General features: G+C 47.3%; 1 protein-coding gene across 1 annotated transcript in view; it reads right to left on the bottom strand.

Annotated features, from left to right (window-relative positions):
* LOC103188103 (dedicator of cytokinesis protein 2) overlaps positions 1-22,770 on the bottom strand; it is a 222,482-nt gene that overhangs the window by 130,835 nt on the left and 68,877 nt on the right. The window contains exons 20-27 of the mRNA XM_042343812.1: positions 22,515-22,604; positions 19,489-19,589; positions 18,462-18,596; positions 18,005-18,116; positions 16,970-17,040; positions 13,632-13,738; positions 10,780-10,907; positions 5,218-5,313 (exon numbers count right to left, since the gene is read on the bottom strand). Coding sequence (XP_042199746.1) covers positions 5,218-5,313; positions 10,780-10,907; positions 13,632-13,738; positions 16,970-17,040; positions 18,005-18,116; positions 18,462-18,596; positions 19,489-19,589; positions 22,515-22,604 — 840 coding nt within the window. The remainder of the gene's footprint in view (positions 1-5,217; positions 5,314-10,779; positions 10,908-13,631; positions 13,739-16,969; positions 17,041-18,004; positions 18,117-18,461; positions 18,597-19,488; positions 19,590-22,514; positions 22,605-22,770) is intronic.

Genomic DNA, 22,770 nt, shown 5'->3' with positions numbered 1-22,770 from the left:
ATAGACGGTGAGAGCAGAGGGGATCGTGAGGTGAGGACTAGTTATGGGAGGGGAAGAGAGGCTTCACTGACCAATACTCAGGTGAGCCCATTCATTAGAGAAGGGAGTTTCTCTCCCCTCCAACCCCACAGTGTCCTGGCCAACAATCCCAATAAAATGGGTTATTCACTTCATGGCTGTTTGAGTAGCGTGGCTATGCACAAAATTGGCTACTGTGTTCACCCACAAAATACACAGTCACTACACTTTACAGTGAATCTTGTGAAGTGCTTTGTGATGGTCTCCTGATTTGAAAGGAGTTGTATCAAATGCAAGGATTCTTCTTATTGAGTCCTATGAGCGTTTTGAGACGTCTCAAGTGCAAGGATTATATTATTAGTGGTTGTAATTAGTAGGTATGTGAGGGAGGTAATGATATTAAGTCACACAGCCTCGGCTGATGCTCCAGCGCAGTGCTCGGTGGGTGGATGGGTGGGTGGGGGTGCAGTGCTTGCATTGTCGGAGGTGCCATCCTTAAGGCCAGATGTTCCAAGGTCCCGACTGTGCCATTAAAGATTCCGTGGCACTACTCGAAAAAGAGAGGAGAGTTTCTCCCAGTGGCCCTGGCCAACAATCTCTCCCCAGATATCATGCTCAGATGCCAGCGATTTTGCCTCTGAGTTGGAAGGTTGTGTGTCCAAGCCCCGCATCATGGACTTTAAACTTAAATTGTCTAGGTTGACGCTCCAGTGTGGTAGTGGGGGTGCATTGCATTGTCAGAGGTGCCGTCCTTTGCATGAGACGTTAAACCCAAGCCCCTTCTGTGCCCTGTTCTGCCTCCAACAACAACAACAAAACTATATTCGTACAGCGCCTTTCACGTCGAGAGGATGTCCCAAAACGCTGGACAATCAGTGTTTCAGACCCGAGCTGGAGGTCGGAATTGGAGAAGGTGGAGGTTAGAGGGGGAAGGAGGGTGACCGAAGGCATGGTCGAAGTGGAGGCTCTTGAGATGGGTCTTGAAGGAGGCAAGGGAGGGGCAAGGTGGAGGGACCTCGGGATGAAGTTCCAGAAGTTGGGGCAGAGTGGCAGAAGGCCCGCCCGTTAATGGTGGGGCGGGCGAGGTGGGGAAGATGAAGCAGGCTGGAGCTCTCAGACTGGTTCGGATACTCTTAAGGCAGGGTGATGGGTTGCCGAGGGTGTCAGATACCCGGCTGCCCCCCAATAAACTGTCCTGAGCTCAAAGTGCCCGATGTGGGGGTTTGAACCCACAACCTTCTGACTCGGAGGCGAGAGTGCTGCCAATTGCCTGAGCCAGACTGACGTTTGCTCTGCCTGAGAAGGAACGGTGATGTAGAAACACAGCCCAGTCAGATCACTGAGCATGTAATAGACTTGTACTCAGGTGCCTATTATTCGGCTGAGTAATACATCTTTATAAGCTGCAGTGTCGCTCGTCATTACAATGAATCCGTGTTTTTTTTATCCGGTGTCAAACATTCCTTGTTATTTAATGTTTCCTTTTTAACATCCACACCTCTTTCATCCACACAGTACGATCATCCAAAACTCTGCAGCCCACATCCTAATCTGCACCAAATTCCATACAACCATCAACCCAATCCTCACCAGGCTCCACTGGCTCGTCATTTCCCAACACACACACACACACACACGCTCACACAAACACACACACATACACACACACGCACACACACTCACACACAAACAACCACTCACACGCACATATATACGGACGCACAAACCCACACAGACACATATATGTGCGTGCACGCATGCAGGCACACATGCGCAGCTACACAGATATACACAGAGACATACAGATAGACATACACTCGCACAAACATGCACGCAGACACACATGCACACGCACATAACTGCACACAGATGCAAACACAGACACCAAAAAAACTACACTGAACTTCACCAGTTTTAAATGAACCTTTTGTTTTACAACAAAAGAAATAAGTCCAAGGGTGAAAGGGTTACCGTCTGCGGGTGGGCTGGACTGAGAGGGTTCAATCAGGAGGAATGACTGAGTCACGTAAGGCTCCTGCGACAGAGCCCAGGCACCACATGAATTCCCCCGCTCAGTTCTCGCCTCCAATTCTCATCCTCCCCTGTGCAAGCCGTTCACTTGCGTTCTCAGCAGGGAGCCTCCACCGCGCTCTGAGTGTATCACAATGGGACAAGCTCTGCTTATTGTATAACTCAGTGTAATCGTCAGCACTACATCAAGGTCAAAGTCACACAGAGAGAGGATTCTCACCTCTCATGCATTCAGTCTTTGTCCCCCGCCCATTCTACTCCCCCTGCAAAACCTTGGAAAATATAAACCCCTTCCTCCCCCCACCCCTCCCGCCGTATCTCCATTTCCACAATCCTTGCTAGGAGGAAACCCATCACCATGCTTAAGAGTATCCACAACAAACTGAGAATTACATACATCCCACCTGCACACGGAAATTCCCAAGATATTTCTTGGAATGCAATGTGCACTCACTGCCTGGACTACTCTAACGCCCTCCTCGCCGGCCTCCCATCCCCTACCATCCATAAAATCCAGATTATTCAAAACTCTGCCTCCCACATTCTCACCCGCACCAAACTCCGCTCCCCGATCACCCCAGTCCTTGCCAGACTGCACTGGCTCCCTATCCCAGAGAGGATCGACTTCAAAATTCTCACCCTTGTATTCAAGTCCCTTCACTCCTCTGCACCCCCGACCTCTCTGACCTCCTCTCTGCTCAAAACAGTACCTGTTGCCTTCATTCCTCCGGGTCTGGCCTTCTCCTCGTCCCCCGAGTCCTCCGCTCCACCCTCGGCGGCCATGCCTTCAGCCACTATGCCCCGAGGCTCTGGAACTCCCTTCGTCTCGCTCCCCCTCTTCCTATTTTCAGGTCTCAGCTGAAGATCTTTCTTTTTGACCACGCCTTTGGTCACCTTCCTCCCCCTCCCCCTGGCTCAGCCCCGGGATCCGTTACTGTGAAGCGCTTTGAGACACCGTCCGACGTGGAGGGCGCTATATAAATCCAAGTTATAAATCCATGTTGTTGTTGTTGTTGGATACAGCCTGCTTACCTAATTCTGGAGAGTATTAGTAATCCATACAGCTGATGTACACTGTAACATTGTAAAATCCCCATCTCAGGGCCTCTGTTTATCTAACCGTAAAATAACAAGGAACCTACCTTTCAGTCGATTGACGGATCACTTTCCTGGGAGTAATAAACCTTACCAAAAAAAGTAACTCAATCCACAACTGTTTGTGGGACACTGCATTGCACAATTGGCCCTGCATTTCGCCGACAAAATATACAGTCAATCCAATTTACAATATATTCTGTGAAGCGTTTTAGCACATCTCGAACACGTGAATATTATTACTATTATAGTATTAGGTGCAGGTTGGCAAGAGCTAAGGCTTGGGGACCACAGAGTGTGCGTTGGAGTAAATCCTGGAGTTTAACCAGTTGAAACTGCAAAGCTTGCCTTCGAGAGCACTGTCTGACAGGATTCCAACTGCTTGTCCAGCTAGAACCACCCTACCCATTAGGGCTTTGGTTTGCAGGGTTAGTGGGAGCTGAGCCTGAAGAGTCCCTGCCTCCAGTGACTCGTCTGCCCTTCCAAGTCCTGCCGATGAGCCAGGCTGACTGTGCTGTCATCCGTCATCACTATGGAGTCTTGTAGCTCAGTGGTTAGAGCACTCGCCTCGCAAGCGAGAGACCTGGGTACGATTCTCGGCACAGCAAAATGTTGGGCACGTTTCCTTGCTGCACACACCTCTGTTTACCAAGCAGTAAGTAGGAACCCGGTTGTTAGTCAAATGGCGGATCGCTTTTCCGGGGGTAATAATTTCCTTCAAAAAAATAACAATAATAAATTGGTCAACTGAATCCATGACTGTTTGTGGGACGCTGCTCTGCACAATTGGCTGCCGCGTTTCGCCTACAAAATATACAGTCAATTAACTTTACAGTATATTCTGTGAAACGCTTTGAGACATCTCGAAGACGTAATAAGGCAATTATTATTATTGTTGTTATCAGCAGTGCCCTTTAGTACAGCTGGCTCAGGAACCAGACAAGAGACCATCACAGAGAGCTGGCTCGATTCTGACATTTCGTTGCCAAACATGTCACCTTCAAGCCAGTTCAGCTCCAAGGTGACCCCCGCTTACCTCCCCCCTACAAACCCCACAAGGAGTACAGTCACTAGTTGGTCATTTGACATCTGACAAGCGTGAGTTTGAGCCTCCACTGGCTCTTTATTGCAGAACGAATCAAATTCAGGATCCTCACAGGGTCACCTACAAATCACTTCACACTGTGGCACCTCCCTACCTCTCCAACCTGCTCATACGCCACGCCTCTACCTGCCACCTTTGCTCAGCTGGCTCCGGCCTCCTGCACATCTCTTGTCCACTCCGCTCCACCATCAGCGGCCGTGCTTTCAGCCCCTACACCCCAAAACTCCTTGCCACAATCCCTCTGCCTTTCCCATCTTCAGATCACACCTGAAGACCTTCGCCATCGACAGTGTTTACGTCATGTCCTCCCCTCCCCGGGTCGACATCAAGCTTCGCTCTTGTTAAATGCTCCAAGACGCTACCCTGCATGAAGGTCCCTGTGTCAATGCAAGTTGTTGTTGTTGGAAAGAGAAAGGCTCTGGTTCGTGACCACATTGGAATCAGGAATTAATCCACACACCAAATACCAGTTATAAAGCATGTACTTTACCTAAGATCAAACAAGCATGAGGAGCTTCCAGTCAGACCCTTCCCTCCTCCCAATGTGCAAAAGCTCCAAACACGCTCCAAACTTCACAAAAGGTACTTCCCAGAGAGCCCCAATATCCCCACGAACATAGCGGTGACCACATGAAGGGGACTTGCCCCAGACTGTACCAATAGCCCCCTGAATGCATGGGTAACCTGCTGCACGCTGAAATGGAGTCAGGTGGCAATGAAGTACTAAATTCTATCAGAAACAAAAAAGTCAATTTCACCTCAACAGTTCTTACATTGCAATAATAAACCTTCTCCCCTTTCCCTCAGGCACCCCTTCCCGTGCATGCACACCAGCCACACCTATAATGGTATCGATGGAGCAGAGAGCGATGGAGGGAGTTGGGAAGATCTGCTCTTAGAGCGAGGTGCGGCCTACAGAGAGAATGTTTGTTTGTGGGGACAAAGCAGATGAGGTGAGGGGTACTCACGATTAGCTGGTGGTCTCTCCCGAGGATGATAACCATCCGGTTGACTGTGCGAAGCAGCTTGTCCATTATATCCTGGATGTTCTCGTATGTGTTGCCCTGACGGGACACAGGCAGAGTTAACAATGCAACAGTGCAGTACGAATTCACATTCACACATGGCGCCTTTCACCTTAGGAGCTCTTCCCAAGGCACTTAACAATCCTGGCTCGGCACCCGAGCTGGGGCTAGGAGCTGAGGTGGGTATATGGAGGGGAAAGATGATGGAAATGAGCAGTCGAAGAGGTAGGTCTTAATACAGACTTTGAAAGAGGTGAGGGAGGGGGCAAATGTTATGAGACTCCAAGAGGTTTATTATTGATGATAATAATAATACAATACAAAATAACATTTGTACAACGCCTTTCACGTTGGGAGTACGTCCCAAGGCGCTGGACAGTCAGGGATTTAGACCCAAGCTGATTCCAAATAATCACAATATCAGAATAAGAATAAACTTATTTCTCCCTCTCTCTCCTTTATTGTCCATTGGATTAAATGTTTACCGAACTCCTTCTCTGTGCCTGTCCAGTTGGATGTTAAAGATCCCGCAGCGCTATTCAAAAAGACAAGTGAATGTCTCTCTCCTAGTATCCTGGTCAACAATCCCACAGATAAAATCAGTCACTCGCTTCACGGCTGTTTGTGGAGTGTTACTGTGTCCAAATTGGTTTTCACGTTCCCCTACAAAACACAGTCACTACACTTTACAATAATTCCTGTGAAGCTCTTTAAGACTTCTCAACGACGTGCCATATCAAAAGCACAGTTTTTTTTCTATACCTTTCTCCCTTAGGGATGTATCAAATTTTTTCTTAAATACGTTGATACCTTCTGATTCAACCACAGCTTCCAAGAGTGATCCAGGGGCTCTGTCACATGCGAGCAGAAAACAGGCAGTGGAGGAGGAGGGAGCTGGGGGAGGAATGTGAGGAAGAACGGAGGAGAGAAGAGAAGAGGAAGGGGAGAAAAAGGGGTGGGGGGGGTGGGGTTCAATTTTGACATCACCGATCAGGACAGCTTCCGCGGTGCCTTGCTCTCTCGCCGCCTCAATCCCTCACTGATCCACTCCTGCACTTCCTTACTGACTCCCACTCTTCCCCTGGCTCCCCCTCTCCCCCTGGCTCCCCCTCTCCTTGGCTCCCTCATCAGGGTGAGAAATCCCGAATGGGATTGAAAAGAATGACAGATTTTTTTTAATCTCAAAAGACTTTAATAGTTTTCTCAGAAGCCGGGGGATGAAAGGTGTCCAAAGACACCCTGAGCCCAGGAATCAATAGCGTCTCATTGTCTGATAAACAGGACCTGAGGTTAAATGTAGGCTAGGAGACATCAAAAAGCCTCTGAGAAAGCACAGGGAAGAAAAGCAGAGCTGTGGCCGACAGGAGCTGTAGATCATATCATTCAGAGCAATGAGCAAAACACTCTCATCTCTTCCTTTTGCTTTCACGCTCACAAAGAAAACAGGCAAGTATTCCACAAAGGAACAGTCTGTAAGGATGTGTGTTGAGGCACAATCCATATTGGCTTTCGAAAGGGAGTTAAATAAATATCTTACAATGAGTCAGCTGCAGGGTTATGGGGTAAGGGTAGGTAAATGAGAATGAACAGATTGCTCTTACAGAAGCTGGCACAGACACAATGGGCCGACTGGCCTTCTGTGTGGTAAATTTCTATGGGTCTATTGGGGAAGGAAAGGACGCAATTTTTTTGGGGGGGGAGGGGGGGGCGACATTAGAAAGGTGTCTGTCTGATTACCATGCTTAAAACTGAGAGCGCCATGGATCCCACCCACACATGGGAATCAGCAAGTCTGGAATGGAATGCGCGCTCCCTCTCCCTAGAGGGGGAAACTGCTGGAGTTTAACCAGCTTGGAGTTTACCATTGAATGCACTATATGACAAGCTTCCCGCTGCTTGTCCAGCTAGAACCATCCTACCCATCATGGTGGAAAAGGGAGTGGGACTATACGGAGAGCACCTGCCTTTCCTATCGAGGGGACGTCTCAAAGCATACCAGGATTTACTGCAATGTGTAGTGACTGTGTATCTTGTAGGCTTCAAACGTGCCTCACAAAGTTTTCTGCAAGGTGTAGTAACTGTATTTTGTAGGCCAACACAGCAGCCAATTTCTGCACAGACACAAATTTGTGTCCCACAAACAGTCATGGAAATGAGTGACTACTGTTTTTTTTTAATCAGTGGGATTATCGGCCAGGACACTGGGAGAGAGAAACTCCCTTCTCTTTTCAAGTGGAGTCGCTCAATTATTAACATCCACCTGAATAGGGCACAGACGGGAGCTTGGTTCAACATCTCATCCTGAGGACGGCACCTCCGACAATGCAACACTGCCCCCAGCACTACACTGGAGCATCAGCCTAGACCGTGTGAACTCAAAGTTCCTAACATGGGGTCTTGAAACCACAGCCTTCTGATTTTTTTTCTATATTAGATTCTCGAGTCCTAGGTAACATCCTCTGAAAGGTTGAGATAAAGGAGTCCTCTGTTATCTTAATTTTAAGCACGAGTCACACTTGTAATTTACAAGCCGACCCACGTTAAAAATTAAATGTAATAATTTATTGAAAGGCAGGTTATTACCTTCCTATGAGTGTGGAATGCAAACAGTGCATTAATTGCCCCCCTGACTACGAATCACTCACTATTTACAACACAATTTTTTTTCACCCAAACATCTATTCCCCACATTACAAGCCATGAATTGAAACAGCTTTCTTAGTAAGTTGACTGAATAATAGTAATAGCAATCATTCCTTTTGATTTATAGCCTTTCATTCCAGTCTCAAAGCATTCTACAGGATTTTACAGTAAAATATAGTATCTGTTTAATTTGTAGGCGAACGTTGCAGCCAATTTGAGCACAGCAAAGTCCCACAAACAGCCCTGAGGTGAATTTTATCTGGGGGCTTTCTCACCAGGACACCGGGAGAGAAACTTCCTTGTCTTTTCCAATCATGGCACAGGATTTTTAACATCCACCTGAACAGGCACAGTCAGGAGCTTAGTTTAACATCTCATCTGAAGGATGGTACCTCTCACAATGCAGTGTTCCCCCCATCACTGTTTTGGAGCATCAGCCTATATTGTGAGCTCCCCACCCTTGAACCCACAATCTTCTGTCTCATTTTCTACCCTTGTGACAATTCAGCCTGGCTCAGTTAGTCCCACTCTCACTTCCGACTTAGATGGTTGTGGGTTCAAGCCACACTTTGGGGAGTTTGAGCTCGCTGTCTATGTTGGAGGGAGGAGGAGCGCTGCATCGTTAGAGCTGCTGACATAGGATGAGATGTTAAACTGAGGTTCCAATCCATGCCCTGTTTAAGTGGATGTTACCAACAACAACTTGCATTTATACACTGCCTTTATGCAGGATGACATCTTACAACGCTTAATGGTTAGTTGCGAGTTTGGAAGCCGAGCAAGGGAGAAGGGGGTGAGGGAGCTGACCAGAGAGAGGTTGTTTGGGGATTTAAAAAAAACAATAAAATAAATAATTTAAAAATAATTTAAAATAATAATCCTTGCATTTGATATCGTGCCTTATCATGTCTTCGAAATGTCTCAAAAGGCAGAATATACTGGAAAGTGAATTGACTGCATATTTTGTTGGCAAAACTAAATTGCACCCAGCAGTGTCCCACAAACAATCGTGGATCAATTGACTAAATTATTTTTTTCCTTTACAGTTTTTTTTAAGGGATTATTAACCCCGGAAAAGTGATCCGCCAATCGACTAACAACCGGGTTCCTACTTACTGGTAGGTAAACAGGCATGTGGAATAAGGAAATTTGCCCAAAGTTTCACCCTGCCCGGGAATCGAACCCAGATCCTCTCGGTGAATGCTCTAACCATAAGCTAACGGACTCCACAACGAAGGCACGAGTGGGGCGAGGGATAGAAGCAGGGAGCTCCAGAGGTTAGGGGCCTAGTGGCTGAAGGCATGGCCACCGATAGTGGGTGATTAAAAGATCCCACAGCGCTATTCGAGAAAGAGAAGGGAGTTTCTCTCTCCTGGTGTCTTGGCTGACAATCCCCCAGATAAAACTGATCACTCACACTCCATGGCTGTTTGTGGGACTTTGACACAAATTAGCTGCCCACATTCACCAAGAAATACAACTGTCACTAAAATCCGATAGAGACCTGTTTGACGTGATAAGGCGCTATGATCAAATAGTATTGCAACTCAAATCACAGTGTTTCCCCTGCATGGTTCCATTAAGCAGCACTTGTAACACCGGGTTATTTGCTACAGGGAATAAATCATTGGATTCAAGCCTCGGCTGCACAGAAACGTTAATGAAATGCGTGTGTCTACTCACAAATTACAGAGATTGATTTGTAATTACTAATACTGTCAGAGATACAAACGACGGGTGAAAACTCATACAGAAACTTAATGGCATAGATACAAATAACTGATAGAATACTGCGAACAGATAGAGATACACAGAGGGCATGGGGAAAGAGCACGCAATAGATAGGACTTAGAGGAATTGTGCCACTGAAGGAGGACTTATGGGGGTGCAGGGAGATGGGGAGACGGGGGGGGGAACAATCACCAGCACAAACATAATGGGGGAAGAGCAGGGAATTGGATTAATAATAATAATCCTTATAAAGGATATCACGTCGTTGAAACGTCTCAATATGCTTCACAGAGTGGAGAGTGGATTAACTATGTATTTTGTGAGCAAATTGCAGCAGCCAGTTGCGCATAGCAATATCCCCAAAACACCCATAGAGTGAGTGACCAATTTTATTTGGGGAATTCTTGGCCAGGACATCGGGAAAGAGAAACTCCCTTCTTTATTCTAATAGCGTCACGGGATCTTTAACATCCTCCTGAACAGGTAGACAGGATCTCGGTTTAATGTCTCACCTGAAAGACGGCACCTCCGACAATAACAACAACATCAACAACTTGTATTTATATAGTGCCCTCCACGCCGGGCGCACACTCCCCAACACCGCATTGGCGTGTCAACTTTGACTATGTGATTCTCAATTCTGACGTGGGGCTTGAACCCACAAATTTCTGACTCGAAGGCAAGAGTACCAGGCTGTCACATATTTAAATTCAACCAACATCTTTTACTTCGGGAAGCTCTTTACAACAACAAACTTGCATTCACGTTGCGCCCTTCATACCGGGTAGCTCGCACCTACTTACACCCTACTCCTTGATCCGTCCGCTTTGTTCGTTTGGCTCGGGCTTTCTGCACGTCTCTCACTCCCTCCACTCCACCCGTAGGCAACCATGCTTTACCCACTGCGCCCCAAGACACTTTCACTCCCTGCCTCTAAACCTCCTCTTTGCCTGTCTTTAGAGCGTACCCGAAGAATTTCCTCTTCGACCATGTCTACGGTCACCTCCCCTCTCCCACCCCATCCCCATGCTCAGTGTCAAGCTCCACCACTGTTAAGCGCTGCAAGTTGCTACCTGTGTGATGGGTACTGTGTAAGTGCGAGTTGATGTTATTGTTGAGCACTGAGCTTACCACGTTGGGCCGGTAAAGAACCTCCAACAGGTTACTGAGCAGCTCGATGCTGTCCTGCTCCTCCTCGCTACGCTCGATCAACTCCTTCAGCATTGTCGTCATCATGGGCAGCAGGATGGCACGGCACTCTGCAGTGGGGGAAAGTGGGAGGGGGGGGTCAGTCCACACCCTTGCTGAACATCGCTATCCCCTTCTCATTCCACGCAGCGCCTGTAACCTCAAAGTTTAGACAGGCCAGGAGGCATCTCAGAGGGGATAACAACAACAACAAATTGCACTGGTATAGTGCCGTTCATGTCCCAACTCGGGGGACAATGACCACTCTTCCTCTTAAACTAGTCACTGGGACTTATTTAAAAAAAACCTTGATTCTGTAATCGGGGTGGAAGGGGAAGGGTGGGAATTGGGGAAGTGGGGGAATGGCAGAGTGCAGTAGGTGGGTGTTCTGGAGGGATGAGATCAGATGGACTGAAGGGCCTTCTTCATTCAAACCAATCATGTCATCTCGTCACATCTCAAAACGCTGCACAGGATTTATGATAAAGCAGCGTGATTGTGTTTTGTGTAGTGAATGCGACAGCCAATTTGCACACAGCTATGTCCCACAAACAGTTGTGAATTGAATGACCGATTTTATCTGCAGGATTGTTGGGCACGACACAGGGAGAGAGAAACTCCCTCGTCCTTTCCAATGGTGTTTCTCTGCTTTGAAAGGGGATGGAAGGGCAAGTTGTTGAAGTGCCTTGAGAGGTTTTGGTGTTATGGGCGCTGTACCAAACGTGCAATATCAAATCCTTGCTTTTGATATAGAGCCTTACCACTTCTTTGAGACGTCGCAAAGTGCTTTACACAATATACAGTAAAGTGTAGTGACTGTATATTTTGTGGGCAAAACACAGCAGCCAATTTCACACAGCAATGTCCCACAAACAGTCGTGGATTGAGTAACCAGATTATTATTTTTATGATAATCCTTGCAATAATCCTTGCATTTGATTACACAACATCAATAATATCACATCATCTCAAAATGGTTCACAGATAATTGCTGGCAAGTGTAGTGATAATATTTGTAGTCAAATATACTTTACATAATTAATGTATATGCATACACTTCTGACTTTCAAGAGGATTAGGACAGCTATTGATGTTAAGGACCTCAATATGTGTGTTGTTCACATTCTCTTACAACCAATAATTATATTGTACTTGATATCCATGGAATCTTATATAATTAAAAAATTGCTCATAAATAAAATAAATGAGTAACCATCAGATTTGTTATTAGCACCAATCATTTCAGGAGGACGTCTCAAAGAGCGTTACAGGATATACTGTGAAGTGCAGTGACTGTATATTTTCTGGGCAAGCCATATACACGTAGCAATATCCCACAAACAGCCATGAAGTAAATGACTGATTACTATTATTATTAGAACACAGCCTGAGCTTGTAGAGACAGGTTGCTCTAGGGCTGATGCTGTACACAGCGGCGTGTAGAACAATCCTGTCTCTCGTGCGTCACTGGATTTCCATTAATGTCTTGTAAAATTGGTTTCAACCTCCAAAGATCGAGATTGGCAGGCAGAGTCTGCTGCCGATATCCTTAACGCTGTTCCTGTTTTCTCTGGCATTGAACAAGTGTCAGGAAATCCCCCGCGTCAGGACTTTTTACTTCACAGTCTAAGATGACACTCCAATACAAGGCTGGGGGGAGCCACGACACTGTCAGAAGTACCGTCCTTCAGATGAAAAGTTAAACCGAGCTCCCCTTCTATGCCCTGTTCAGACGGATGTTAAAGATCGCGCAGGGCTTTTGGAAAAAGAGAAAAAAAGTTTCTCTCTCCTGGTGTCCTGGCTGACAATCCGCCCAGAATAAATCAGTCATTCACTTCATGGCAACCTCGGCGTTAAGTTTGACCCCCAATTATCCTTCCTCCTCCACATCCAGCCCTCACCAGCACCACCTTCTTCCACCTCCGACACATCGCCCGTCTCTGCCAAAACCTCACTCCAAAAGCCGCTGAAACCCTAATCCATGCCTTTGTCACCTCTCGGCTGGACTATTCTAACCCCCTCCTCGCCGGCCTCCCGTCCACTACCATCCATAAAATCCAAATCATTCAAAACTCTGCCGCCCGCATTCTCACCTGCACGAAACTCCGCTCCCCGATCACCCCAGTCCTTGCCAGACTGCACTGGCTGCCTATCCCAGAGAGGATCGATTTCAAGATCCTCACCCTTGTATTCAAGTCCCTGCACTCCTCTGCATCCCTCTACCTCTCCGACCTCCTCTCTCCTCAAAACAGTAACCGTTGCCTTCATTCCTCCGGGTCTGGCCTCCTCCTCGTCCCCCGAATCCTCCGCTCCACCCTCGGCGGCCATGCCTTCAGCCACAATACCCCGAGGCTCTGGAACTCCCTTCCTCGCTCCTTTCATCACGCTCCCTCCCTTCCTATTTTCAGGTCTCTGCTGAAGACCTTTCTTTTCGACCGCGCCTTTGGTCACCTTCCTCCCCCTCCCCCTCCCCCTGGCTCGGTCCCGGGATCCATTACTGTGAAGCTCCGAGACGCCATCCGGCGTGGAAGGCGCTATATAAATCCAGGTTGTTGTTGTTTGTGAACATTGGCTGTGCGCAAATTGGCTTCCTCGTTTGCCCCAAAAACACAGTCACTGCACTTTGCGAAAGATCCTGTGAAGCGCTTTGAAACATCTCAACGAAGTGATAAGGTGCTACATCAAATGCAAAGAATATTATTATTACGGATGTTTATTTGTATTGTTTATAGATGTGTTCTTTGAACAATTGGGGAGGGAGAAGATGTCCCACTTTCACTCCACGCTCAGCCTACCTTCTCTCTCAAAGAGTTTCGTGTTGACGATTCCCATCATTGACTGTAATTTGTGTTTGACCAGACGTTCTGGGGCCACGTTCATGATGAAATCACGCAGCAAATGGCTAAAATGGGAGAGGGAGGGGGTGGGTAAAAACACAAGGAGGTATGAGTGGGAGTGGAAAGTCCCCTCCCCACACATCCCACCCAATCAACCCCCATCGGCCGGCAAACTTTCAGTCATTCTGCCCTCAGGAACTTCCTCTGCCTCGCCTCCCAACTCCTCCTTCCCACCTTCAAAACCCCCCTTAAGATCTAACATTTCAACCGTGCTTTCGGTGATCTTCTATGTTCACACACTCCCCCACCAGCTCAGGCTCCTAGTCCGCTGACCTACCTTGACACATATGCAAGGTGCTGTGTATATTGTTGTTGTTGATCATCCACTTAATTCCATTTCCCCATATCCCTTGATACCACCCCCCTTCCCCCAGGACCACCAAATATTCATCTACTCCTCCCTCTTACTTGTATCATTTTATGATCCTTATCACCCCCAGCCTTGCCTGGCTCCACTAGCTCCCATCCTCCAGAGGATCAATGTAATGATTCTTAATCCACAACGCTGCTGTATTGTAATCCTTTATTCCCTATTTCCAACTATAAACCCACACCCTGGCTCCCTTCTCAGGATGCTTTTATACTTCCTGCTTCTGGTTCATTGGCTCTTTCTTAATTGCCATTTAACTTCTTAAAGCAATATCCTATAATCGACAGGCATCCCTTCACCTTGCCCATTCACTCATCTTGTTCAAGGTCCACTTCAACACCTTCCTCATCACTTCATTAATGTGAATTTGCTCATCTTCCCCTACTTCGACCTCCTTGCCCCCACCTCCTTGACTCCCACACTCAGCTCAGTGCAAATCCTGGAAAGTCCAGTACCTTGGAATGTCCTCCCGACGTTAAAGACGCTGCGTAAATGTAAATCTGTATTATATTCTTCATTTGGCCCAGCATCTACAAGCTTTCCAGAAGATTGAATTCCACATTTGTGAAAATCTGTTTTCTTATTCACTCTATATGTGTGCCAGCCTGGCTCAGTCACTTGCACTCTCATCTCTGAGTCACAAAATTGTGGGTTCATGCCCATAGTGTCCTGGTTAATAATCCCCAAATTAAAATAGATCATGGCTGTTTGCGAGACATTGCTGTGTGTAATTTTGCTACTGCATTTGCCTACAAAATACACAGTCACTGCACTCTATAGGAAATCCAGTGAAGTCCTCCTGGCATGAAAGGCACTGTATTGAATGTAAGCATTATCATTTTATTGTAAAATAAATCATTTATAATGGGGTCCACTGTTGACTGAATTGCAAGGCTTGCAAATTGCTCGGGCTGTGCTTTGATTGTGGGCCGTGAGGGAGGAATGTCTCGCAGGGACTTTTAAATAGATCACAGAGTCAGCGGAGTTCTCTGCAAGCCTGAGTTCACAGCATAATAACAGCCATCCTTCCTATTCCCCAACAGAGGCACTAAATCACACCAATGAGGAATGGGGGAGTCATTGGAATTGATGATTAATTTTTTGCAGGGGTGGGTTATGTCATGCAGTCTCACAGACATCAAAATGGGTCTGGGTGAAGAACCCCCGTTTGCCCCATTCGATCTCATCCCTCCAGACCATCCCTCTCCCTGTCACAGCATTCAACCTTTTCATAAATGAGCCCAGCATCCTGACCTCAACCACTCTGCCTGGTAAACCCACTACACTTGTTAATTACCCTCTGGGTAAAGATAAACGTCCTGGTGTCTGTCCTGAAACTGCAACGCTAAACTTATGTTCTTTTGTTCAACTGTGCTGATGTTCGATGCGTTAATTAACTCAGATGAAGTCAGTTTGAAAATAGATAAGATTGTACGGCACAAAAACAGGCCACTCGGCCCAATTAATCCTTGCCAGTGTTTATTCTCCACACCAATCTCCACCCCTCTAGTCCCCTCGCCCAAACCCCTATACTCCTCTCCTACACCCCTCTATTCCCCTCTCCTCACCCCTCTATTCCCCCCTCCTACACCCCTCTACTCCCCTCTCCTACACCCCTCTACTCCCCTCTCCTATACCCCTCTATTCCCCTATCCTACATCCCGCTATTTACCTCTCCTACACCCCTCTATTCCCCTCTCCTACACCCCTCTATTCCGCTCCTATAGCCCTTTATTTGAGGGGTGTATTGTCGGCCATGACACTGGGAAAGTGAAATTCCCTTCTCCTTTCGAGTAGTGCCGTGGGATCTTTAACGCCTCATCTGAAGGATGGCATCTCCGACAATGCAGCGCTCTCCCCCAGCACCACACCGAAGGGTCAGCCTAGACTGTGAGCTCACAGTTGAGGGAGGAGGGGAGGAGGGCTTGAACCCACAACCTTCTGGCTCAGCGGAGAACATGCTGCTGCCAGAGTGAGGCAGACTAGCTGGTGTTATTGTTGCCGTGCTGCTATTTATCCAGCTAGAAGCTCTCAGCCACACCAGCCCGCATTTAAAAGGCTGACAGACTGTGCTGCTGCTGCTTGAGTCTTTTGTTTAGCAAGTCCAATGGGCACAGGAGCCTCATTAACAGACCACATACCCTGCTCCAACAATGTGTCACACTCTGATCTGAGGCTGGGGTTCCCCTCATTGACAGTTTAGTGGCATCAGCATCCCTGAGCTGGGAGGTTTGAGGGTGGTGGGTGGGTGGAGGGATGAGTGCTACCAACTGAGCCAGGCTTTCACATATTTGATTATATCTCTGATTATATAATTTTTTTATATCCCTGGTCTGGAATGGAATGCTTGTGCTCTCCCCACAGGGTCTCACACTGCTTAGCTGATCTTTGCAGGTTAGCAAGATGAAAGACTGTGTGTTGGGTGGGGGTTGGGGGAGATTTTAATCAGCTAAAACCACATAGGCTTTGCATTGAAATCACGGTCTGGCATGATTCCCGCTGCTTGTCCAGCTAGGACCACCCTAACCGAAAGGGCTTTGGCTTGCAGGGTTAACGGGAGCTGAGTGGGATGACTCCTTGCCCCCAGTGACTGGTCTGACTTTCCAGGTCCTGCCGATGAGCCAGGCTGGGCTGTGCTGTCATCAGCAGTACCCTGGAATACTGCAGACCCGCCTGGCTCAGGAACTAGACTAGAGACGGTCATAGAGGGTTAAACCAAATTAAACCCAAAACCAAATTGAACCAAATGAACCTCAATCTTGACAAATAACACATAGCACATCACGGTGCTGGGAGTTTAGCCTCATTATTAATAAATAAATTAATTAGTTAATTTAAAGACTAAGAGAGAAGCGGTTGAGGTTACCTCAGGATCACAGGATCAAACAGAGTCATAACGTCTTGTAATATACTCGGCAGGTATTTCAGGGAAGCCCCCTGTGGTAACAGAAGAGAACAGAGATGAGAGGTTTTACTTAAGAGGCACAATTAAAGAGAATGGGAGAGGGGAATATTAACAATAATCCTTGCGTTTGATATAGCACCTTATCACATAATCGATACGTCTCAAAGCACGTCACAGGATACACTGTAAAGGATAAGCGCTCTGGGACGCTACCCTGCATGAGGGGCGATATATAAACGCAAGTTGTTGTTGTAAAGGGCTGTGACTGTGTACTTTGTGGGTGTTTTTCTCCTTCACAACAATGGGTTTGGATGAAGTCGACCCATCAGCCCATCCGATCTCATCCCTGCAGGACACCCGCCATCCTCCTTTCACTGCAGCAAGCTGTTTTTAAATAACTCCCAGTGTCCTGTCCTCAAACCACCTTGAATAGCAACATGTTCCAGTTGGTAATTATGCGCTGGGTAAAGAAACATTTCCTGGTGGCTGCTATGAAATTGCCCTTTACATCTCTAAATCCTCTTATTCTACTGTCTCCGTGTATCCAAAACATATTGATCTGGGTTCACTTTTTCAATCCCATGTAAAATCTTATACACCTCTACAAGATCCCCTCTGAGACTTTTCCTCTTATGACTGAAGAGCCCTCAGCCACTTGTAGCACTACAATGACATCTAGTCTTAGCCTGCGCAACCGTTTCATCTCCAAATTTAGGACTTGTGTTTGATACAGTGCCTTCCCTTCTGTGACAACTCAAAGCGCTTCACAGGAAAGTGGAGCGACTGTGTTGCCAAGTAGGCGAACTTGGCAGCCAATTTTGCACAAAGAGATGTCCCACAAGCAGCATGAGTAACTGGTTTTATGCGAGACGGTTGTTAATTATTGATTCCGGTGTGCTGAACTGTCAGTTTCAGCCCAGCGTGTGTCACTGGAGCTCGCTGCTCAGCTCTCAGTGGAAACCTCTAGATCCATTGAGCCTGTTGAGGGGTGTTTACCTGCATCACCAACATGTTATTTTCCAGCCGTGATTTCATCAAAGCATTGAACATCTCAAAGAGTCTCTGCAGGGAAGCCTCAAACTCAGCCTTCTCCTTCCCCTCGTACAACCTGAAATCAGTCAGCACTTGGTTAGCTGTGTTCACTTGCCCTCTCTCACATGCTCTCGCATGCGCTCACCCTCTCTCTCTCTCTTGCACTCACACACTCTTTTTTCTCATGTTCTCTTTCCCTCTCTCTCTCTTTTCTGCTCTCTCTTGCTATCTTTCTCTCGCTTTCTCTGTCTCTCAGTCTCTGTCTCTCACTTTCTGTCTCTCTTTCTCTCTCGCGCTCTCCCTCCCTCCCTGATTATCCCACACTGTCTGGGATGCGGAGAAAAGACCCGGACAGACTGGCAGAGAGCGCGTCGGTCTCTATGCTGTGGTCCCAGATTCCATGAGACAGAGAGGAACATACTGGGAGAAGAGGCATCTGGAACGCACGATAAACTTGAAGACATATTCGAGAACTTTGAAGACTCTTTTCAGTGGTTCACACTCCAGTCCCTGGCTCGCCGTGTGCACATATCCGGTCAGCACACTCAGCAGCTTCCTGGAAACAGATCAGAGGGAAGATTTAAGCAGGACAGAGGGAGATTAATGTTTACTGGGAAGTGGGGGGGAGAAATGTATCAATGGATATGGTGAAAGAACGGAGAGATGGGATTAGTACAGCACAGTTTACATTTACACAGTGCCTTTCATATCGGGAGATGTCTCAACGCACTTCACACTGCTGGATGGGCATCCGAGCCGGGACTGGGAGCCGAGGCGAACAGGGAAAGGGAATGTTGACCAAAATCACGGTCAAAAAGGTAGGTTTTGAGAATGGACCTTGAACAAAGGAAGGGAGGGAGGAGGGAGTTTCGGATGGAGTTCCAGAGAGCAGGGGCAGATAGGCTGAAAGTAATAAGAGTAATAGTAATAATATTATTATTATTACTGTTACTCTTGATACTATTATTACTTTTAATACTGTTATTACTATTGTTCTATACTATTATTCCCATTATATTATTAAAATTACTGTTACCAAAGTATGTTATCTATTAATTATTATTACTATTATTATTACAGTAAACTCCTGATAACTCATCATCCAGGGAAAAGGGCTCAGTAATGAATTATCAGGAGCAGGAGTTAGGCATAAATACATATGTATAAATACATAAATAAATACATAAACACATAAACGCAATAAATGAATGAATGAATGAATTAATGAATTAATGAATGAATGAATGAATGAATATGTCTGGGATACTGACAGCATGATGACTTAAGTGGGAGGGACAAGTTAAACCAAGGTTGAATTATCAGGAGTTTAATGTATTATTACCACTATTAGTGTTATTACTATAACATTATTACAATTGCTACTATTCTGATTACATTATTACTCTTATTATTACTCTTATTATTACTCTTATCATATTCCTACATACTTATAAGCCAAGGTGGCGCTGAAATGCTGCTTGATGTAAGCTTCCAGGACAGCATTGAAGTGCTGGAATTTCCTGTCCGCTATCAGCCCGATCACAAAGATCTGAAATCACAGAGAGGGAGGGCATTAGTGACACATCCTGTGCACTTGGACGGGGTGTGAACAGCGAGGATTCCTCGGGCAGGACCTGATCTCTTTCCATCACTCCGCACCCTGGCTGGGCCATTGAAGGGTGGAGAAACACAGATTTTAGTCGATGTGTGATGAGGGGATCGTTGGGTGGGGTTTATAATCCTTAATAACCTTTCATCTCAGGAGAACGCCTCAAAGTTCTCTCCCACAAACAGCCGTGAAATGAATGACCAATTTTATCTGGGGGATTGTTGGCCGAGACACTGGGAAAGAGAAACTCACTTTAACGTTCACCTCAACTGGCACAGGTGGGAGATTGGTTTAACATCTCATCTAATGCATGGCACCTCTGACAATGCAGCTCTCCCCCATCACTGCACTGGAGTGTCCGTCTGGACTATGTGACTTCAAAGCCTGTACTTGGGGAATGAACCCAAGATCTTCTGACTCGGAGGTGAGTTCGCTACCGACTGAGCAGGGGTGGTGGTTGTTCGCGTCGCGTTCTTTCTTGATAAAAGAGCTTCCGCCATGTAAATAAAATGGCGCCCATGGGTTCCGGGAAACAAAACCCACACTTGACCTCCCCGGAAGGCAAAGGGAAGGAGAGGGTTAAACAAAAGCCCTGTTAGAGCCAATGTCTGTTTCTGTCTCTTTCTGTCACATGCTCGGTGTGTGTATCTCTCCATTTCTATCTCTCTATAACTCTCGGTCTCTCTTTCTCTGTCTGTCTGTCTGTCTGTCCCCCATGCCACCTCTCTATCGACTTGTCTCTCTTTCTGTTTCCCTCTTTTCGTCTCTCTCTCTCCCTCCTCTTTCTGTCTGTCTGTCTCTCTTGCCCCCTCTCCCTGTGTCTCTCTCCCCATCTCTCTGTGTCTCTCTCCCCCTCTCTATCTGTCTATCTCTCTCGCCCCCTCTCTCTGTGTCTCTCTCCCCCTCTCCCCTCTCCCCTTCTCCCCCTCTCCCCGTCTGTCTGTCTGTCTGTCTGTCTGTCTGTCTGTCTTTCTCTCCCCCTCTCTCTGTGTCTCTCTCCCCCTCTCTATCTGTCTATCTCTCTCACTCCCTCTCTCTGTGTCTCTCTCCTCCTCTCTCTGTCTGTCTGTCTGTCTGTCTGTCGTTCTCTCCCCCTCTCTCTGTGTCTCTGTCCCCCTCTCTATCTGTTTATCTCTCTCGCCCCCTCTCTCTGTGTCTCTCTCCCCCTCTCTCTGTCTGTCTGTCTCTGTCTGTCTGTCTGTCTGTCTTTCTCTCCCACTCTCTCTGTGTTTCTCTCCCCCTCTCTATCTGTCTATCTCTCTCGCCCCCTCTCTCTGTGTCTCTCTCCCCCTCTCTCTCTCTGTCTGTCTGTCTGTCTGTCTGTCTGTCTGTCGGTCTTTCTCTCCCCCTCTCTCTGAGTCTCTCTCCCCTCGCCCCCCTCCTCTCTCTCTGTCTCTCCTCCCTTGCACCCTCCCTCGTGCCCCCCACCCTCTCTTTCCCTCATTCCCTCTCTCTATCTCTGTCTCCACTGCCTCATGCCCTCCCTTGCACCCTCTCTCTCTCTCTCTCTCACTGAACACGATGTCAGATTATAATGAAAGAATTACACCAGCGGTGAGACAGAGAACCATCCATCAGTCTGCATACATTGGAGCTGGGGCACCCGAGGAGCAGATTCATTACTCACAGTGGGGCTATTTATCTTCCCCTCACCAATGCTAATGGAAAGGACCTAGAGGGAGTCAAATCCAATTTAAATACAGTCAAAACGGTGTTGTTTGTATTACAGCTTGTCAGAGGCATCGAGCCCTGAAAGGAGGGGATTAGCAGGTTAGTCTCTCTCTCTATGCAGCCAGCCAAGTGACAACGTAAAGAGGCTGCTGTCACTACGATCCTTGCTGGGACACACACTGTCAAAATCTTTCTCTTCTGATGTTTTGCCTTGCTGGGGGAGCTGGGGAGAGAGTGGGAGGGTGGTATGCTATAATAATCATCATTGCATTCAATGCAGTGCCTTATCACGTCACCAAGACGTCTCAAGGTGCTTTGCAGGACTTTACTGTGTGTTTGCAGGCAGCCACAGCAGCCGATTTGTGCACAGTGACATCCCACAAACAGCTGCAAAATGACTGATCGGGTGGGGGGAGAGGGGGGAGGGGGAGCGTTCTTGCACCATCTCTGGGTTGGACACCTAGCGAGTGAGAAGGAACGATGGACAGTTGACCGTTGGCCTAGTCTAAGAGCTAGGTTCAAATCCTTTACCGTCCAGTGCCTTGGGACATCCTCCCGACGTGAATGCACATGTAATTTGTTGTTGCTACAGGTCTTTGGAGGGATTTAAAGATAGATGAAGAGGGAGGCGGAGAGGTAGAGGGAGGCAGTTTCAGGGGTTAGGGCCGGGATAAACAACACTAGCCCTCTGTTCCGTGATAGCAACAAGAACTACATATTGCAGTTATATAGTGCCTTTCATGTTGAGAGGACATGCCAAGGTGCTGGACAGTTGAGGGTTTGCACCCGAGCTGGGGGCTGGATACGGAGAGGATCAAGGGGGGTGGGGTGGGGGAGGTAGATGACCAAAGGCATGGTCAAAAGTGTTGAGATGGAAATTGAAGAAGGCAAGGGAAGGGGCTGGGTGAATGGACTCCAGATGGGGTTCTCGAGGGTGAAGGCAGATACACTGAAAGCCCAGCGGGGGCGGGCAGGCCAAGGAACGTGAAGCAGGCTGGTGTCCGCTGAGTGGAAGAAGCGCATGGGTTGGTAGGGTTTAAGAAGGTCACAGAGGTAAGAGTGGGCAAGACCATGGAAAGTGTTAAAAGTGAGTACAAGGATCTTGACGTGGAGAATTTTCACTCCCTAGACACAGTTACAAAACAGCTTCAATTTAACATCATTCAAATAAAAATAGTTTGCTAGCTATCTTACCAGAGCATCGAAGACCAATTTATCATAAGTGTCGATATCGGAAAACTCCATCATTATACTGAACATAGCATCCAAAGTGTCTTGGAGGAACTGCAGAAAGAAAGGCAAGAGCACAGATCAGCTCTGTACAGTCAGCGACACAGGGCGCTGGCTGGGAGCAGAGACTGAGCCCCACAGAGTGAGGGAGCTGTAGGAACGTCCATAAAAATACAGAGAGAGGAAAGATTTCGGGACCAGCTTCAGTCTCAATGATTGA

This window comes from Callorhinchus milii, unplaced genomic scaffold, assembly GCF_018977255.1.
Source record: "Callorhinchus milii isolate IMCB2004 unplaced genomic scaffold, IMCB_Cmil_1.0 Scaffold1, whole genome shotgun sequence".
Taxonomy (NCBI): Eukaryota; Metazoa; Chordata; class Chondrichthyes; order Chimaeriformes; family Callorhinchidae; genus Callorhinchus; species Callorhinchus milii.
The sequence above is the reverse complement of the archived record's forward strand: the minus strand, read 5'-3'. Positions and strand labels throughout refer to the sequence as shown.